Here is a 21335-nt window from a genome sequence, read left to right on the forward strand (position 1 = left end):
ACACAGGCGGGCAAGTACACAATCATTTTAGTGTTGCAATTGCCCTTACAAAACCACACAGTGCTGTTCATACCATACTGTAGACGTATACTGTCTTCCTTAATAATGTGTGGACACTGTTTACAATTACCACAAGAACTAGTTGCCTTTCTTATAAAATTCTTTGGTATCTCTGTTCAAATATTCTTTTAAAATTCTTTCCTGTTTTAAAGGAAAATATAGGTTCTTTCCCTACTACTTCATACAATTCACCACTAGTTTTTAACATGCTCCAGTTAGTTCTTATAATATTGGTAAACGTGTCAGAGAAACTATTAAATTCTGTAACACAAGCCCTTTGAAATTTGTCATCCTTCCTTTTGACTATTGTGTCAAGGGGAACGCCCAAAAGGGCCTTATATTTACTACCCCACCCTTTATATATTTCATCTAATACACAATGTACCAACTCCCTAGGGTACCCCCTCTCTTCAAACATTTTACCAAAGACATCAAGTTCCCCCCTTAAATCAGCCTTGTCTGAGGTCATTCTTGCTATACGTACTGCCTGACCTTTGACAAGGCTCTTTTTCTGAAATGTGGGGTGGTTACTAGTATAGTGTAAATAACTATTACACCATGTACGTTTTCTAAAAATTTTAGATTGAAACCCCTCATTAGTTTGGAAAATAGTGGTGTCAAGATAGTTAATACTGACTCTGTCCCATATATGTGTAAATTTGAAAAAGGGGGTACATCCATTTGTATATTGCATAAATAATTCCACGGTGTCCTGACTCCCTTCCTACAAAACAAATATATTGTCCAGAAATCTCAAATAAAGATGTATATTGTTGTGAATATAGGGGCTATTAAACACATACCTGTGCTCCCATTCCAACATCACCAGATTTGCATAGATGGGAGCACAGGCTGCTCCCATCGCTACACCACTAATTTTTGCTACCATCGCTACCCCACTAATTTTTTGATCATGTTCACCCTGGAAACATATGTAGTTGTTGTCCAAGACCACTTCCATCAATTCAAGGATCATATGTATTTGGTCTTTAGTCATACCGGAGTATTTGTGAATACTCTCACTAAAAGTTCATGCCCCCTCACATCTCGGAATACTAGTAAAAAGATCCCTGACATCTATGGTAAGAAAACTATAATTTTCCTTCCATACATCCTTAGTTAATTTACTCACAAATTCCCATGAGTCTTTAATTAAGTGGTCTGTCTTTACTAAAATTTCTTTAGTCCAGTGGTCAACATAAACTGCTGGGGGGGGGGGGTGAGTTTTTGAATTCCTTGCAGACACGATGAGTCTAAAGGGGGGGGGGGGGTCCTTAATACATTTATGCACCTTTGGTACTCCAAAAATATTTGGAATAATGGGATTCATTTGCTTTAGGTAGTGGTATGTTTTACCATCTATCCGATTTTCAAGCAAATATTCCTCTAATAAAGAGTCTAGTCTACCATATGCTATGGTAATTTCGTTCTTAGATACTGGGGAATAATTATTAGTGTCTAATAGGATTTATGTAATGGCATTGTGATATTCTTCAGTTCCAAACAACACCACACCCCCCTCCCTTATCCGGCTTCATAATTCGAACCTTAGTTTGAGATTTCAATTCATTAACTAACGTCTTCTCCCTTACATTCAAGTTGTGGGGCTCTGAAAGAATCCCTTTTCAAGCTTTTTAGCTTGTATGAAATATATAAAGGGTGGGGTACTAAATATAAGGCCCTTTTGGGCGTTCCCCTTGACACAATAGTAGAACGGAAGGATGACAATAAATTTCAAAGGGCTTGTGTTACAGAATTTAATAGTTTCTCTGACACATTTACCAATATTATAAGAACTAACTGGAGCATGTTAAAAACTAGTGGCGAATTGTATGAAGTAATAAGGAAAGAACCTATATTTTCCTTTAAAACAGGAAGTAATTTTAAAAGAATATTTGAACAAACAGAGATACCAAAGAATTTTATAAGAAAGGCAACTAGTTCTTGTGGTAATTGTAAACAGTGTCCACACATTATTAAGGAAGACAGTATACGTCAACAGAATGGTATGAACAGCATTGTGTGGTTTTGTAAGGGCAACTGCAACACTAAAATGATTGTGTACTTGACTGCCTGTGTAAGGTGCCCTGCATTTTACATAGGCAAGACGGAAAGAGCCTTGAAAGAAAGAATGTACGAGCACTTTAATGACATTAAAAATAAAAAAGAAATAGTGCATTGTACAATCATTCTCTTGAATGTATTTCTCCCCCTTGCAACGGTTTTAAATTTGGGATTATAGATGTTGTTAAGCTTAACCCTGGGGGGGGGGGGGGTGCTAAGAATACATTACTTAACAGGGAATTGAAATGGCAACTGAGGCTCAGATCTAATATTTTCCCTTGTTTGAATGAGTATATTACTATAAAGCCAGTGTTAATAGCTAAAGCATTTAAAGTTTAAAATAGTGTATATTACATACACACTTTATTTCACATACAGTTTGTACTACATATTTTTAAATGCATGTGATTTTTAAATATTTTAAACAGCATAACATATGTATATATTACATTGTATTTTTTAGGACTTCTGTGTCTTTAAATTTTAATTGTAGTTGAAGTTTGGAATGGTATAAAAGCAATGAGTTGTATTATTTGTGTTATCTGATGAAGTCTTGTACACAAGACGAAAGCGCTTATCCAAAGTTTATTAAAGTGTTTGCACCTTTGTTAGAGTGGATCTTTGTCTGTTCTAGTTCGCTTTGTACTGCTTTTAGTCAGAATAATTTTTAGTCCATACATCTAAATACTTCATCTTATCATGTGCTCTTAAATATGGGTATTGCTGAACCAATTTTTATGCGGGTACATAGTTTACTGCTATAGTTTTTTGTTTTAACTTCATTTGTTTTATATCCCTGAAAACACTTAGAATGATCTGAAAACATTCCAGAATACCAAATGCCCTTTTCTGAATTTATCAAGTACGAAATAATATAATCTGCAAGTGAAGCTGCTACCTTTTCTTGATTACCACATTAGCCATATCCTTGAGTTTGTGAGTTCTTTTATTTGCAAATAGTTCGAAATGTAAAACATATAAAGAAGGAGAAGAGTACCCCAACCCTAATTCTTGCCTCTGATGTTTCACGTGTCCTCCTTATTAACCTTGTTTATTCTATCAGGGATCACAAATGCTATTATTGCCCTTTTCATAAAATCACAGCTGACTCTGCATCAAGACTCACCAGAAAGAGTGGTATTTTCTTATACTCTGCTGCCCTCTCTATCATCATTGATCTATTAATGTTATCTCTTCTGATAACACCTTTGCTCTTCATAGCTAGTATACACACAATCACTTTATGCCTATGGTTTAAAATTGAAATTGGTCTACACGAAGCTGAGTTTGAAGAGTTTTTACTGTCTGGTAATACAGCCCCCACATTTTTCTTCCAAGATGCTGGTACTGTTCTCCCTTTTAAATAATGTTAAACAAAGTTTTTTTCAGATCTTTATCACTTTTTTCCCTCCTAACTTCCAAACTTGGCCAGGAATACCATATATATATTCTTCGAGACTTCTCTGGTGGAGTATAAACCACCATTTTGATCTCATCCCTTTGGATATTGGCTATTAATTCTTAAGCCTCATCTTCCTCTAATCTTGGAATAGTTAAGTTTTCCATAAAAGTTTCCATTTGTGCCTTTTCTTGTTCCATATTCCTCCACTTTATGCAGATTTTTCATAGAATTCCTGAATTCTCTCTAAAACCTGTATATGCTCTCTCATTATTTTTCTTATATTTCCTGGAGTTAACCGTAGTTGCAACCTTTCTAAACTTCTACATATTATCCAAGTATACCCTTATTTTCCCTTTAGCAGTCACCAATTGTGCCACCTCTTGTTCTGTGAGATTCTCCTACTTCTGAAATACTCAAACATTTATCAACCTGTCTAAGTAAGTTTTGCCATCACTTTCCCATCTCTGTCTTTTATTTCTACTATATTTTTAAACTCTGTTTTAATTGTATCCATTTCCCTAGATTTCACTCATGAGGAAAAGAGTTCTGTCATTCATAATAACTCTCAAATAATTTATACTACCCACTCCTTAAATTCTTCTTCTCTTTCTAACAGGAAAGTGGGAAAAGTGCCATTGTCTAATTTTTACATTATTATCCTGTATGTTTATCTTAGTCTTTATTGCTGCATGAACTGAAATAGTTATTATATTTGTATCATAGCTTTCAGTTAAATTACAATGCTTCATTGAAATATGAAGTGTTCAGCAAACACACTGCCTTACTGGCATTTGGTTAGCAGTGCCCTGTTACCCTTCCTCTGGCAGTGTACCATACCTCAGAGTCCTGCTGTGATAGACCAGTCACCTGAAAGTACAGGGACTGCCTCACAGTCCCACAGACAGGATGCCTTCAATTTTCTGGTACCATAATAAGAGAAGGGTCTCTTGGAAGACTGGATCTCTTTGGCTGCTGAGTTCAGGTAAGAAATCCTGTTGGGTTTTGTTTCTTCCCTCTGCTTTTTTCTCTTAGTGCCTGAGTAGTGCATTCTGTTTCTAATGATTTGGGGCTTAACCTAGCTTTTTTTTTTTTTATTAAAACTGAGGAACTTTTTGACAGATATTTTGTGATTTGAATTGTGTTACTGAAACTACTGACACTTTTTAGTGCAGTGTTCAGAACAGTATCCCTGCAAAAATAGACTTCATATTGCGATTTAGAGATAGAATAGTGGGTTTTGTCCACTTTTTACTATGCTGACCGTGCAGCCCATTACTTGGGTCTGTATTATGACACCGAAATGACTAAACACTGAACGCTGTTTCAGCGACACATAAAGAGCGAACTACAAGTTACGCAAATGGCCAGATCACCGATTCCTAGGGAAAAATCAGTAGGCCAACCAGATACACCAGCATAAACATTACAAAGTGGGGGCTTTGCCCCCCACCCCCCCCCCAACTAAATATACCAACTCTAAAATCACACTACAGTGGGGAAAAGGGAAATTTCACAGTGACGGCCAAGCTATTTTTTCCCTTAGGAAAACAATTGGTGATCTAGCCATTTGCGTAACTTGTAGTTCACTCTTTGTTTCCCTGAAATGGCATTCGGTGTTTAGCCATTTCGGTGTCGTAATATAGACCGCATTACTTCTTATTACACTGGCTAGTTTCCTGATGCCTGACTTGATGGACTCTGAAATGGTGCCCCCCCCACCCCACCACCTACCCCTTGTGCACCTAAAAAACAGAGTAAGTCAAGAAATATACCTCATCTTGTGGTTTGTACCTCTGCAGTAGACTTGGGGAGGCTATCAGAGCACTTGCCTTCTTTTGCCTCCAGCTCCCCTGGTGTGCTGTTACCTCAGCTGTTTGATACGAGGGTCAAACATGTCCTCCAGAGCTGTACTATTGCCTGGCTTAGGTATGAGGGAACCAAACTCTTCAGGTGCAGGAGAAGTCAAGGGTGCAGAATGTTTTGACAGTGTTGATAAGTCTCCCTCTGGGGATTTTCCCATTAGTGTAGTGCATGCAGAAAAGTGATAAAAGACATAACATGTTACAGCGTTTCCACCTGAGCTGGTGGCTTTGGATAAATCCATTGTATATTGTTGTTGATTACAGGGTGCATACCTGGGTTATGAGTAACCCAAGTGCTCCCACACCCATTCAAATACTCATTGACTCTGATTTTGAAAGGGATCTGGAATCTGAGGTTTTGAGAGTACGAGTCTCATCAGTCAAGTTTCTTCTGAGGATGAACAGGTTTAGAAACTAAAAGAAATGTTTTCTTTTTTTTTCTTTTTACCAAATACTGGCTAGATTTAGAGATGTGTTGATTTGGCTGTCCCCGACATCAGCAGGCTGCAAGATCTTTTGGAGGATGAAGCCCTGGACGTGGCGACCATCCCTGCATTTGTCCCAGCATTGGAGAATATTTTTAAGAAAGCCTGCAATTCTTCTCTGCTGAATGAGTCTCACTCTAAAAAAGTGTTAAAGAAATTCAGGCTCCTGCCAGACATCCAAGCCTCCTCATGTACAGCCTTTGCTTCTGTGTTCTCAGCAATTTGTTCCAATGAAAACACTTTATCTTGACGGACGAGATTTGATTAAGACAAAGTTGGCAAGTGGCCAGAATCTCAGGGAAGGAAACTACAGCAGTCCAGCACTGTAGTTTTTAAGATGTTTAATTAGCACTGTTTTATGTAGAAGTTTGTGTTCAACTGTATATGTAGTTTAGACAGACTTGCTGTTTATGAAACACCTTGCTTTGGTAGTGGCCCACTGCTGGACTATTGCATTCAGATTTTTCCTTACATGGACAACTTGCTGATCCACGGGTGCAGATCAGAAAGACTATATGGAAGAGATTGTTTACAATATTTCTCAACTGTCTAAATATATTTTAAACAGTGCCTTCGGGAGGGGGGACGGATACTGTTTCTAGAAATGTAGCAACATTGCTTGTGGTAAGGAGATATTCTTGGTTGCGCAACTAAAACTTTTCTGATGAGTTAAAAAATGAAATTTTTTATACTCCATTTGATTTTGATTGTGTGTTTGGTGCAGTATCTAATCAGATCTTTAAACACTGGGAAGGCAGAGGTGAACTGCTGCAAGGGGTAAAATGTCTGATATTTCCAAGTTTACTCCAGTAAGCAAGATGATTTTTGACGACCCAGCAAAAGTCCCAACCAAAAAAGAACAAGGTACCAAAAGGAAATGGCAGAAAGAGAACTCCACCAAACTTAATGAGGAGTTCCTTTTCCTAAAAGGATAACCCTCCTTCCAACCTATGCTGAGGCTCTGCACCTGTCATTCCCAAGTTCCTCTCTGGGTGCCCATCTTGAAAGTTAGCTGTTAACAAGGCTGCATGGCCATCAGTGGTTTCTGACAAATGAGTGCTTAACTTCTTCGGCTGAAGTTGCATGTGGCAATTAGGAGGAGTATCCACCTCTCCCTCATCTGCTGGACCAGATTTTATTTCCTCCTACACTGTAGCACATGCTGGACTCTGGTCATAGAACCATTCCCTCCTTTGGAGAGAATGAAAGGATTTTAATCAAGAATTTTCCTGCTCCTTAAAAATAACCTGTGTGGAGACCAGTGTTGGACTTGTCCTTTCCGAATACTTTAATCAAGGTCCCCAAGTTCAAGATGATAACCCTACAGACAGTGCCTCTTCTGCTAGACTACTGCTTCATGGTGACATTGGACTTGAAGAATGCATATCATTATATTGCTTTTTGCTTCAGGAAATATCTGAGATTTGTTGTGTTTGGTTCTTAGTATCCATCCTTCGCATTGCCCTTTGGGCTGTCCACTGCATCTCAGATGTTTATGAAAAACCTTGCTCCAGTAGTGGCCCACTGCTTGGACTCCCAACTTTAAGATTTTTCTTTACATGAGCAACTTGCTGATCTGTGCAGAGTTTGCATCTAGGTGTTTGGAATTGCTAGGGAGGGTCTCTACCTTACTCTTCAGCTGGGATTCATGCTGAACCTTCAGAAGTCGTACATAACACCTCTGCAAAGGCTTGTCTTCTTGGGGTGCTTAATTGACACCAACAAAAGAATAGCCTGTCTTCCTGAAGACAAGGTCCTGTCCTACCAGACAAGGTTTCAGGAATTCTCTAGGAGGAGCATAGCCTTGGCAGAAGAATTATGAAAAATTCTAGGACTGATGGCATCCATGATTCCCATGATACCAATGGCCCATTTCTACTTGTGGAATATACAACATTGTTGGATGCAGCACATACATTCCCTGGGATCCCAGTTGCCAGTGCTGCCCTTCATTACACGAGTTACAGTGGTGGGGAACTCAGTTGATTATCAATCTAGGATTTTCCTTATTCTCACCTGTTCTGCTTGGGGAGCTGTGTCAGTAAGAGTGCAAGTACAAGCCACTTGGAGTCCCAAGGATGCATTAAAGCACATCATTATCAAGGAAATATTTTCAGTGATCCAAGTCTTGAAAGTCCTTCACCACCTCTAGAGTCCAGGTCCTCTTCCTGTGGTTAGGGAAAACAGCACAGTGATTTGATACCTCCATAAACAAGGGGGTACAAGTTCATATCCTGTATGCCGGTTGGTACTGATAAGCCTGAGAGCTGGCTTTTCAGCATATTCTAACTCTTCAGGCATCATACATCCTGTCAGAGCAAAACGTTATGGCAGACAGACTAAGCAGATCATGGGCAGACTTGCACAATTGGCAACTCAAATCAGTGTCCAGGATCTAGTACAGATATGATGAATGCCTCAAATAGATCTGTTAACCTTCTTTCAAAACAGTCAGCTGGAGAACTTCTGTTCCAGATATCCTTGCAGCCATGCATGGAAGTCAGATGCATTATCTTTTCCTTAGATGGGAATGTTCCTGTATGCATTTCCACCCTTTTCACTGATTCATGAGGTATTTCTGAAGATTCAGAAAGAAATACCAGAGATCATTATGATGGCCACCTATTGGCCCAGACAGTCTTGGTTTCCCTTGTAATGGTACTGGCGAAGTACAATTAACACATTCTTCCTCACACTCTTAATGTACTATCACAGTCTCAGAGGTGACTGGTGCACCCCAGTTTGGAGCAGCTACAATTGACAGCCTGGATGATTCAACCTTGACTCCGTTTAGGTACTTGCTTTATGAGGATGTACAGCAGAAGTTAACGGAGACCAGAAAACTTGTTACTAGAAAATCTTATGTTTACAAATGGATGTGATTTTTCTAAGGGTTGCCTAAACAGGAACAGAGAAGGTTCCTTGACGTTAACAATATCTCTGGTCTTGAAATATTTGTATGAGCTACTTCAGGATGGCTTATTGTATGAGTTCATTAAGCTGCATTTAGTGGCCATCTCTCCTCGACTCCCAGTTGATCCCCCTTTTTCTTGTCTTTTGATAAAACAGTGCATGAAGGAAGTATTGCATATGAGACCATCTCGCAAGCATAATTATCTTTCGTGGGATCTCAACTGTGTTCTAGAAAGATTGACTTTACCATCTTTTGAACCTGCTGCTCCAATTGATCTGAATCTCTTAACATGGAAAACTGTTATGCTTATTGCTTTGACATCTGCAAGTCCATTCTCTAAGCTGCAAGCTCTCATGATGGGACAACCTTAACTGATTTTCCACAGGATAGGATTGTGTCATACACCAACCCTTCTTTCATGCTGAAAATGATCTTGGAATTCACTCTGCCAGTCTCCTTGTGTTCTTCCCAGAACCTAAGAATAAGAGAGAGAAGATACTTCATACCTTGGAAGTGCACTGGCAGCACAGGTAATACCTTGACGGGACAAAACCCTACAGGAAGGCAGAAAGACTTTTCATTTCTTACACAGGGCAAAGAAGGGTCATCTTGTCTTTAAGCCAACCATTGCTTATTTGTTGTCCTGTGGTATTTTGTGTTACACCCACTATAACAAGGTGAATCCAGGCAAAGTAAAGGCACATTCCACCAGGTTCTTTTCCCTCTTCAGCGGCAAATTGGAAAAGAGTGGGCTTCAAAAGTATTTTAGAGGCAGCAAATTAGTCCTTTGTCCATGCCATTACAAAACACTACAAGCTGGATGCCTTTTCTAGATGCAGAGCAGGCTTCACTAGGACCATTCTCCTGGGTCTTCTGGACCCTTATCTTTTCTCCTCCCAGGTTGGGTAATCCCTGGGAATCTACCTGAATGCCAGTAAGGCAGTGTGTTTGCTGAACATAGTACAGTTGTGTAAATTCTACTTACCTGTAATAGAAGATGTTCATAGAACACACTTCCTTACTTAGCAGTACTCACCATCCCCCTGTTTGGATGGAAACACTTTGGTTTTGGTTTTGGGATTGCAGTTGAGTTATGTATGTATGTATGGTTTACCATCAGAAGGTCGTACCTGACCCATCGAATGATGGTATCATCGACCCACTTCCGCAAAACCGACAGTGTTGAATTCCGACATTGTTGAAATATGACTCGCCGTAAATCTCGGAATGGGCTTTAACATGGGTTGTGATGGGGGCGAGAGTCATACTTCGACAGTGTCGAGTTCGACATTGTCGTTCAGCCTCCAGACTTTGGAGTGGGTTCAACTGAACCCACTTCGACCTTCTAATTGCCACATATATATAGATATATATATATATATGTGTGTGTGTGTGTGTGTGTGTGTGTGTGTGTGTGTGTATATATATATATATATATATATATATATATATATATATATGCACACACACACACACACACACATATGGTTCCACTTCATATGACTGAATTAACATAAGCCTGAAAACACAAAAAATACATATACTGACTTTAAACAACAGAAACCATAGTAGTTTCCACTAAGTATAAGCAGGGGGGCATATATATATATATATATATATATATATATATATATATATATATATATATATATATATAAAAATACATGCATATATATATATATATGTGTGTGTGTGTATATATTTGTTTGGAACAGTAGGTGTTCGCAAAGCTTGCTTTTCCATTTTTTCTTCCTGATGGACCCTGGAATACTGAAAGTGTCCTGTGTGTAGGTCTGTAAGGCAGCCCCCGTATTTCCAGGTGATTTGTCCCTTACACCCAGAGACAGGCAGTGGGAGGGGCTCTGAGGTTTGTTACACTGCCAGACGAAGTGTCGCAGGAGACTGCTACCCAAATGTTAGTAAGGCAGTGTGCTGTACAAACATCTACTGTTACTGGAAAGCTGGACTTCTAGTTATTGTATTTTGGGGAATAGTATGTAAATTTTGTCAGAATTCCTACTACTGAATGCATATCTTCGATTTCAAATATTCCCATGTACATCTTCAGAAATCTACCCTCATTTGTTAAGTTGGCCCTTCTAGGTCCCCCTAATAAATTCCAACTGTTAAAAGTATGGTTCCAGTCCCTGTCATAAATATTTCTTGCTGATAGCTACTTATTTCTGCCCAAATTCTGTTAAGGTCTATCATAGTAATTTTAGGTTGAATATAAATACATGCCCGTGTAGACCCCTTCATTTCCAGTAGCCCCTTATTACCACAGAGCTATGACTGTTGTCATTTTCCCCTCTTCTATCACTTCTGGGCTCTTTCAGTATTATTATTATTGTCCCTTTCCTTTGTCTTTGATACTCTGCTGAATGCCCTTTCTGAAATCCATTGCCAAATTCACATGCTCATTTCTATCTAAAATTGTTTCATGTAAATAACATTGTACTTTGCATCATGCACTTAATATAATTCAGTACCCTCTCTGCTTTTTTGTCTGTAGCTGCAATGCCCTTTGCCTTCTATGTTAAAATTGATATTCACACTAATGCTTGGCAGACTGAAGTTTGTTGCAGTTCTTGTTTTGTCATCTCTGTTAAAGTCCATGACACATTTTCCCAGACATTTTGCTTCAATAAAAACACTCAAGAAACTGAAAATGAAATACATTTTTAAATCCCCTAAACCCACTGTAACTCACGACAAGCACACACAACTACAGACACTTTGTAAAAAGGGCAGTTGCCCCAAAGAAACACCTTCACCAACAGGCTTTACTTATTCTACAGTTAGGTTTGATCATGCTGGAAGCAAATGAAGGAGCCAGTGCTCCCTCCCATCTGCCCTTGTACTATTTATATTTCCCTTCCAGATGTGAAAGGTCCACACGTTTAAAATTCATCTGCATACCACACACAGCTACTTTACAATATAGCATGTATTTTACTTCAGAAAATTTATCATACAAATATCATCAAGAACAAAACCTTTTTTTTAAACTTACTATTACATTTTCAGTCTCTTCACTGTCCTAAACATTAATGAGAGTGGGAATTATGACTGAGAGTCCTTCCACTGTTGCACCCATTTGAAATGCAGTGTAGAGTGAATACAAGCTTCCTCACTTCCTTCCCTTGCATATCTCCAAACTTTTGTTGGAGCTTCTGGTCAGCCCTGGTCATCAGAAGTCTGGTGCTTTTCTTCACTATGTCGCTTCTTTCTTTTTTGCTTTCTCTAAATGGTTTTGGTTTCTAGTACCATGAATGGAATAGACCTCTTTCTTAAGTCGTTGCATGATTAAAATTCATTGCTTCAGTCTTCGATGTTTGCTAAGAGTGCTTTTCATAGTATCATGTAGCCAGAATTGCCTTCTCCTACAGTTCATACGGATTTTAATGTTTTGGTAGCATATATAGGCATGACTGTAAATTAAGAAAGCATGACCGTAAATTGTTTGTTAGTCATGTTGCTCCTGTTACTATTGGAACTGTCTGGATGTCTGTCTTCCGTATTGCTTGCAAATCCTGATTCTTTGACATTGCCTCTCTCAGTATGTAAGACATTGTACTTGCTGGGTGTAGCAATTTTATTGATTTGCCTTTTTTCCTGGACTACTATTTATGGTTTTCATGCATCTATTTTTGGAACTGTTCTTATTGGTTGATCTAATGTGATACAAGTTAATTCTTGCCAATAATACTTTATGGTTGATGTTTCCAAAGCTTCTCTGTAACATACATACATCTTACAGAAATTACACAATCCCTGGTGGAGCAGACTTGTCACATTATTGTGCTGATGCAGCATTATGTGGCTGGATTGGCGGGCAAGATGTTCTGAAATATTGCACCACAGAAAGGTCTGGATTAATGTTATTTTGAAGGGTTTGATGTATTGGCATTAGCTAAAACGTTGGGAGAATGCGATGTAGCTTTTTTCTCTGGTTGTTTTTGAGCTGTAAATCTTTTTTTGGCATTACTACTTGGAATCTTGTTTCTAATTCCTCTATGTATAACCAGCTTAACGCAGTCTTCAAATTTTGAGTCTTTCAGACGTTTCTTGCAGAAGTACAGTTTTCACGTCTTAAATGCATCCCATGGGAATGACCCTTTACAATTCTTCCATTTATTCACTAATCTCACATTACTGATTATCTTCTTCCTCATTATCTCAACCTCCCAACATTGGTTTCTAATTCAAATCCAATGTATTCTTGATGTTTCTATTCTGTTCCTGGGCTTTTTTTTTCTGTCATTCATTTTTCTTTTGGTCAGTGGAAAAGTTTTTGCTTGCAAATTAACGGTATGGGCTTTGCTGTTTGACAAAAATGTACTTTGACATCTACATCAATAACTGCAACAAGAAGACGCACCAAAACTAGGACTGCTGTACAAAATAAAAAAATTCTTAACACAAGAATCTAATCTCTCCCTAGCTCAAGCCTATCTACTACCAACCCTACTGTACGTCACCCCAGTTTTCACTTGCCTCCCAAAAAAATTGTCATCCCAACTTTAATTTACATACAACAAAATAGCGTGATTTACCACTAATCTCCCATATCGCTCACATCACTGCCTCTCCTTACAAAAACTGGTTAGAATTCCATAATCAGGACTTTCTGCCTCAGCTCCTTCTGACACATACTATCCCCCATCAACCCACAGCCTGTCCATCATTAGCGTCCATAATCTCACCTTATGTCCCCAACCGGGAACTTCGTAGCTCCGACCAACACCTCCTCCAAACCACTAAGCCAAATAAATCCATAGGTAAAATGCTATATAGCTATTCCATTACTTTCTTTTGGAACCAACTTCCTCTTCTTATCAGAACTGTACAAAACTCTGGCAACTTCAAACTCACTATTAAGGAATGTCTGCTTAACTCCAGGACCTGCCCCTGTAATGATCCTACTTGAACTCTGCCTGCTCTCCCCCATCCCACCTTTCTACCCCTATTTCTTACAAATATCTATTCCTACTTGTATTTTATGTTCCCTGCTCTTTGACCTTGCTCTCCCTTTTTACTGCTATCTTAACTATGTGCTTTTACCTCCAATCTTCCCCCCTTACAATTTATACCCCTCCTTTTTATTTTCCTTTGAGCCAGGATCTTCTATTCTAGCACTGCAGGCCCCACTACTCTTATACCTAGGTTAGCAATTTTCCATTCTAGTAATGATTATGATGAATCTGTGATTGTATGAGACACAACAGTTCGTATCTATGTTCAATTTTTCTTTCTCGTCATACATTGTATAAAATTAATCTATTTTTGCTGTATGCATCTCCTCATGATTGTATGCTTAAATACTTTATTTTTTACAAACAATTTCCACTGCTGTAATGGAACTTTTCTCCTCGGGTCTCTGCTGAAAAAGGGCATCTGCCCAGCCAGGCCAACCCGGTTAACAAATAGCAAATAAATAAGCTTGCTGGATCACTCTGTTTACCAAACTTTTTTTTATTTCCTCCATTAACTATTCCACATCAAAACATGTTGTGTCCTGTAGGAAAAATATTTTAAAGACAGCTGGATATGCCAACTTAAATCTTGCACCTCCTCCGCATCTCCTGATTGTTACTTAAAGCGTGTTCTAGTCTTTTCAGCAATAAGTGGTTATAGATTAATTTTACTAGGTTATTGATCCATGAGTGCAGGGCGGCCACGGTGGTGCAGCGGGTAGTGTTGCCGCCTCACAGCAAGAGGTTCTCCGGTTCAATTCTCGGCTGGGGTGCCTTCTGTGTGGAGTCTGCATGTCCTCCCTGTGGTCGCGTGGGTTTCCTCCAGGTGCTCTGGTTTCCTCCCACATCCCAAAGACATGCGGTAGGTGGATTGGACACACTCCAAATTGGCCCTAGGTGTGAGTGTGTGCGTGTGTGTGCCTTCTGTGGAAGGTTGGGCGCTGGGCTGTCAACTCGACACTGTAAAACTCCGCTGTCAATCATGAGCAGACAGATGATCCGCTGTGGCGACCCCTAACCGGGAAAAGCCGAAAGATGAAGAAGAAGATTGATCCATGAGTGCAGGGTTAAACTTGTTTATCTTCTGCCTAATGTACATTGAATAACCGTTTTACAAACACTGAATCAGAAACTAGAAATGAAAGAGAGAGGCATATGCTGTAGTGGTTAAAAGGAGGTCCAAAAGTAGCATAGGGGAGTTTTATTCACTGAGCAGAGCATGTGCAAAGCAAGAGAGTCATAAAGGTTAAAGACTGGATGCTCCAAAGAAATTTAACATTATGTAACTAAACTTTCATATACTGCTTATCTTAAGAGATGTTGTCTTTACCTAGATCTGTATTGCAAAATAGCTATAGTTCAGCTGGAGTACACACACACACAAAAAAAAAATGTAAGGATGAATTAATGATGATATTTTAAGTCTGAGTTTCTTTATGAAGTAGTCTGAAATCTAATAGATAACAGATACTTTTTAGTTTGTCATTTACATTGTGTAGTAAATATATTAATTTTTTTTCTTGTAGGCAGTACATGGGAAATACTATCAAGACATATAGGTGTCATAAGGTATGTATCAAGTGATTTTCAAAGAATGCGTAAAAAACTGAACTTGTCACTAGGATCTGTTGTAAATGACTTTGTAATAGACCATAGTTAATTTCCTGGTGTTTGTGAATATACATTGCCCAGATGTAAATGTGAGCTCCAGCGTGCATTGATTCTTACCACTTGTGTACTCAAACTGCGTGTAGCATATCATAAATTACCATCAGAACATGTTTTAAAAGTACAAATTCATGAAAAAAATTCACAGTAAAGTTGCACTCTGTAAACATTTTTGTTGAAATGAAGATTTGTTATTTCATCTATATAAATGATTAAATAACCTGATTACCTAATGTGCAACCACTGTTTTGTAATACTGTGACATCACATATGATCAGACTGCTCTTTGAAATGTAGAAACTCTACCTTGATTATCAGTACAACCAAGATAAGGCATACTTTATGTACTCTGCAGTGGCTCAAACTTCAAGCAAAGTGTGTCTTATAAAAACAGATGCATTGCATTGTCTAATGTCCACCTAACCAATTTTAATTCACTTGTTAAATTGGTGGTCTTAGCTTTATTAATGTTTATTTCTTGGGTGTTGTATACATTATTTGTGTTTCATCTAGTTATCAGTTGTAATTTAATACATCTTCTACAGACATTACTAGTGAATGCATAAACCAGATGCATATTGTTATTTTTTTTCCCATTGTGGGTGTATAAAATGGCAAGCTTTGCAAAACAACCTGCTTATTTTTTTTTCATGGTAAATCATTTTTGATGATGATTGTTTAGCAGTATTATAAAGATGACTTAAATGCAAATATTCGAGTGATAAACAAGCAGTGATGCTGGATTGGGGGGGGGGGGGGGTTATTGGGAAATAAGACTGCCCAGGGATGGCTGAGGGCCTTGCCATCCTTGGAAGGTCAGATATTTCTTGTAATACCCACCCTCAAAGGCATTATTCATCTTAAAAAGATGGGCAGTCTGTTAAATTGTTGTCTGTTTTTTTAATAGTAGTATAAACATTTTTATAGTTTTGATGTAAAATAGTTGCTTCACCTAATGTTTCAGAGTTTTTGTAGGAACTGCGGTTGTTATTGAAGGATGTATTTTACATCCAGAATATGCTAAGTATTTAATGTCTGCAGTTACCCTCATACACGCATATAAATACAGACAAAAGCAGGAACTAGAAAAACTGTCTTCCACATATACAGAATTCAAATATGTGCACACAAATATGCACAGCCGTCACTATTGACTGTGTACACACCTCATATGTTTTATTCTAATCAAATGAATTAAAATACATAAATAGTAGCAGCCATAATATATTTTAGACCATTGCTGTTAGGCAAAGTAGCATAAAGCATTACTACCACCCCACATACACGTTTACAAATGTGTTCACTTTGTTGACCATGTATGGCTCAAATATTTGGTTGTGATCAAATGAATGGTTTTATACAGATAAATAACTGTATTTTAGCTTGTTGCTGACATATGTAGGCTAAACCATTACTAGACCCACATGGACACTTTTAACTTATGCTGAAGTTACTTGCTTTAGTTCTGTTTTTTTTTTCTTTTCCACATTTGCTAACTGCTGCTGTAAAAGTCATGGTTAGAGAGTAGAAAATGTCAGGTCGTTGGAGCTGCTGCTTTTATTGTTAGTTACTCGCTTTAAGTTTTGTTGTCTCTATTTTATGTTTATGGTGTTTTTTCCTGATTGCCAACTGTGGCTTTGTATGGATTGTGGTTAGCAGGGAAAGGAAATGTTAACTAAAGTGAATGATTTCAGTTTTGGCACATGGTTTTCACTTAAGAATAGGTGCTCTTTTTTTACCAGGCTGCTCTTGTACATTAATGCCCCACTCTGGAACATTGAGTGCTTAATGGGAACTTATTCTCCAAGCCCATTTTCTAAAGCTTTTGTTGGTAACAGTACTGTTGTTGTTTGCTGATTTTTCTGAAATATGATGCACATATTTTGTGAATTTTCCTTATTTATTTTCTCATCTCCACAGTTTTAGTGCTGTGTATATCATTTAGCAAGTGTGAAACACATTTTACCACAGACATATTCACTTGCTGTGAATGCTTGATTATAAACAGTGCTGAGTGCAAAATGCACTCAGACTGGAATTATATGAATATAACATCCTCTTTTCCGAGATGCATCAATGTCTGAGATTGTAATTTAGAAGGCGATACAGTTGGCCAAGCTCCTGCTTGACAGTGTGTGACAAATTTTCTGTTAGCTAAATAATAGCTTTTAATTTTGCTTCAGTTCTTTTTTTTTTTTTTATTTCAAGGAAATTCAAACTCGCGTCTTATGAACTCATCAGAGAACCATTGGGAATACTTGGTCTGTATGGATAACAAATCTGTCAAGTACTGATCAAATATGGCTTTATATATTATGTGGGTGTAATTAATTTTCATAATGCAGTTAAACAGTAAGTAAGTTTGCATACAGTAGTGATTAAAATCTTGGCAAGCAAATTAAATTTGTAAACCAAATGTAGTGGTCATATAGAGGTTAGGAAATCCATACTTTGTTACTTAAGTAGGTAGAGTTTAGATTCTGTTACAGCTGTAGTTGATTAACAAAAAACAGACATACACTCACAGTGAAGAAGTAACATTTTGCCATTGATAGGATTAGGATTTAAATCAATTGCAGGCTGCAGGGAAAACAGATTTTGATGCATGACAACAGTCTAGAGTAAAGGTCTTCATAAAAAGGAGTGAAAGTTGGTGTTGGAGGAGGATAACTGTTGTAGTTTAGCTTAATGTGACAACATGTGGGTTGTCTAGGAGATTTAGGTGTCAACCAGGAGGCAAGGGCAGGGATTTCGTGAAGGCGGAGACATTTGTAGTGTAGGGTGTTGTTGCAATGGGTTTCTATTTCATCATATGAAGAGAGAGATAATATGGATTTTGCTGAAGGTGGTGCAGTTGGTCTTGAGTGACGAGCAGAGGTAATGGTAGGCTTTGATGTTCAGCACTGGATCACTTTTGCAGTAGCCTAAGCTGTTTTGGTCCTATGCTGACCATGTCAAAGCTTAATGGCACCCTACTTGCACCCTGACTGTCATGGAGCTCAAAAGGAGGAGCATCTGTATGATATTAAAATAAGAATGAAAATAATGCACTACATAAGCATCTGCAAACCTTTTGTGAACATAGGAAGTTTTTATGTGTGTTGGATGTAGAGTCACTCATGATATAAGAAAAGTTGATTTTAAAAATATGGTAGAGATGTGGAAACCTTGTGGTACTTAAAACTACAAGATGACATATTTTCAGGCTTAAATGGTTCTGTTAATATAAAATATTTCTTAAAGAATCTGATGTTTTAATTATATTTATTGCATGTTAGCTAAAGTGTTTTACTTTTTATTCTGTTTTTACAGTAGATGTTTCAGTTTTTGAATACATTGTATATGCAATTGAATAAGTAAATGTTTATCACTCTCTACCATTATTATCATGGTGTGTTGTTATGTTTATGCACAGTGCTTTTGTGTGTTTATATAGCCTCACATAAAAATGTATTTTTAAATAAACTTATTTTAAATGGAGTTACTTAGAATTAAGTTCTTTTTTAAGGGGTAAATTGAATCGTTATGTAGTAAATTATATAAGAGAGAGGGAGTTTAGTTACTGTTTTATTAGTTGGTTACCTGGTATTTGTCTTTCCTCCTCTTTGCTGTAAATGGACAAAAGTGCTAAACCAATTGGATTTTGTTGACTTTATGGTGGAGTTTTGTTTGTTTGTTGTCCCTGGTGGATTCTGGACTGTAATTATTCAGGTGTGACTTTTTCTAGATGTCAGGGGTCCTTAGCAAGTGTTCAGAATCTTTTATTCAGGTTGGGTTTTCATGTGAACTTAAAAAAATATTTTTCCGTTCCTTCTCACAGGATATTTTTCCTGGGAGGTCTGTTAATTCTGTCCTGGGAAGACCTTTTCTGTCTCCAGACAAAGTAGAAGTGTTTCAACAGTTCCATAGTTTTTCTAATAAAAAAGCAGGTTTCTTCTAGGGAATTACTCCAGATTCTGGGGTAAATGGCTTGGTGAAACATGACATGAGGGAAATCCAGTTGTACTTCAGGTCAGTGCAGACTTCACATATTCATCTTTTCTTTTCAGGTCTCTGTACTGGGGTTTGTAGGGAAGGAGGTTCTGTGTTGGCTAGAACAGATTTTCTCCCTTTCTCCCCTCCACCTCCTGTCCCATCAGTCACAGCAGATGCTTCAGACTGGCATGCGTAGTAGTTTAAATAGTTATGAAAATGCAAGGTATGTGGAGGCAACTCAACAGAAAAGCATATAAATGTCAGAGAGATTATGACTGTTACAAATGCTTTGAATGCCCTAAATAATCTCTGGTCTACAGGAACTCTGCATGTTTCCACCGACAAAACCACAGTGATGTGGTAAATAAACATAACAGGGGGTACTAGATCTTTTCCTCTTTCCAAAATGCTATCATAGCCTGGGAGCCAGCAATTCAGCTCTGTTTGTCTCTAAAGGCTTCATACATTCCATCAGAGCAAAGCATTGTAGCAAGCAAACAAAGCAGAACCAGGACAGACAGCTACACTCCCCCCTGTACTCATTCATTGAAAACTATTAACCATCCATTAGCTACCATCACCATAGATGCTCTCACTGTCTGGTATGTGGAAGGGAGGGCATTAAGATGGGAGGAACAGTCCAGGTGACATGGTCGCAACAAGAGGCCCACCTTCACATCAGTGTACTAGAGATGAAGGCAGTTCTCCTAGGATTGCAGGCTCTACAGGCCTTCCTTCCCTAGGGAGTGATCTGGAGTCACACGGGCAACACATCTGTAGTATGGTACATAATCAAGCAAGAAGGAGCACAATTTTACCCACTCTGCAGAGAGGCTGTGAGTGTGACAGTAAGAGAGAGATGTAATTGCAGTGCATATTCTGGGTTGGACCAGCCTTCTAGTGGATAGGCTCAGTCATTTTTTTATCTGGATGCCTAGCAAGTGGTTCCTAAGTCCAACAGTAGCACAAAGTGTTTCACTATTAAGGCCATCCTTGCTTGTGATCATTTTGCTGCATCTGCTTTGCCATCATCTCTCCACAATGACAAACACCCGGTGACTGGTTCATCCTTGGTTACCTGATATTTGTCTTTCCTCCTCTTCCTCTCATGACAAAGTTCCTAGGGAAAGCTTCACTGTGCATGTCATCTGTCATTCTTATAGCCCAGTTTTGGCCTAGGCAGATTTGGTTCCCTGTGCTCTGGCTTCACCTCAATAAACATTCCAAGCTGTTAGATCCACAGTCGAATCTCTTTTCATACCCTTTTATCAAGCCTCACCTAGACATTATCTCCCTGAAACTAAATGCATGTTTTTTTCAAATTCCAGTGATGGGCAGTTAGTTATCCTTTTCCCATAGAATGCCACCAGAAAATTTTGAGAGAGTAAATGGAAAAGATTCTGTATTTGGATAAGTCCATCAAGGTCTAGACCCTTTCCTGGCTCCCCTTTCATCATTCATCAGTTCCTGGCAACACTATTTGACTTTAGCAGCAGTTACTCCACTCTCAAAGTTCAGCTAGTGAACAAGGGTTTATCTCTAATTCCTTAGTCTTCCAGAAGATCTACAGAGCTTTTCTAAAAGGAATCTTTCTTCTTAGACCCCCCCCCCCAATCAAACACCCCACTCTGCCATGGGACCTGAATTTGGTTTTACAAGCTCTGACTCAAGGCCCCAATGAGCCTGGCTCTTCTTGCAGCTTGAAACACCTGTCATGGAAACGCTGCCACTAGGTACTATTACTTGAACAAGAAGGTTATTAGAACCATTTGCTCTTTCCTGCAAACCTCCATATCTCATTTTCAGTAAAAAAAACACCTTGCTGAGACTTGCCCCATGCTTCGTACCTGAAGTAGCATTTGAATCAGCCTTGAACTAGAGTATTCACCTGTGGGATTTTGTTCCTAATCGTATTAACAAGGAGTAATT

The 21335-nt window shown here is 38.4% G+C and overlaps 1 protein-coding gene across 1 annotated transcript in view; it reads left to right on the top strand.

The window, feature by feature from the left end:
* PIEZO1 (piezo type mechanosensitive ion channel component 1) overlaps window positions 1-21335 on the top strand; it is a 3550337-nt gene that overhangs the window by 1220542 nt on the left and 2308460 nt on the right. The window contains exon 4 of the mRNA XM_044081575.1: window positions 15290-15332. Coding sequence (XP_043937510.1) covers window positions 15290-15332 — 43 coding nt within the window. The remainder of the gene's footprint in view (window positions 1-15289; window positions 15333-21335) is intronic.

This window comes from Protopterus annectens, chromosome 8.part1 (genome assembly GCF_019279795.1).
Source record: "Protopterus annectens isolate FY-2018-M chromosome 8.part1, PAN1.0, whole genome shotgun sequence".
Lineage (NCBI taxonomy): Eukaryota > Metazoa > Chordata > Ceratodontiformes > Protopteridae > Protopterus > Protopterus annectens.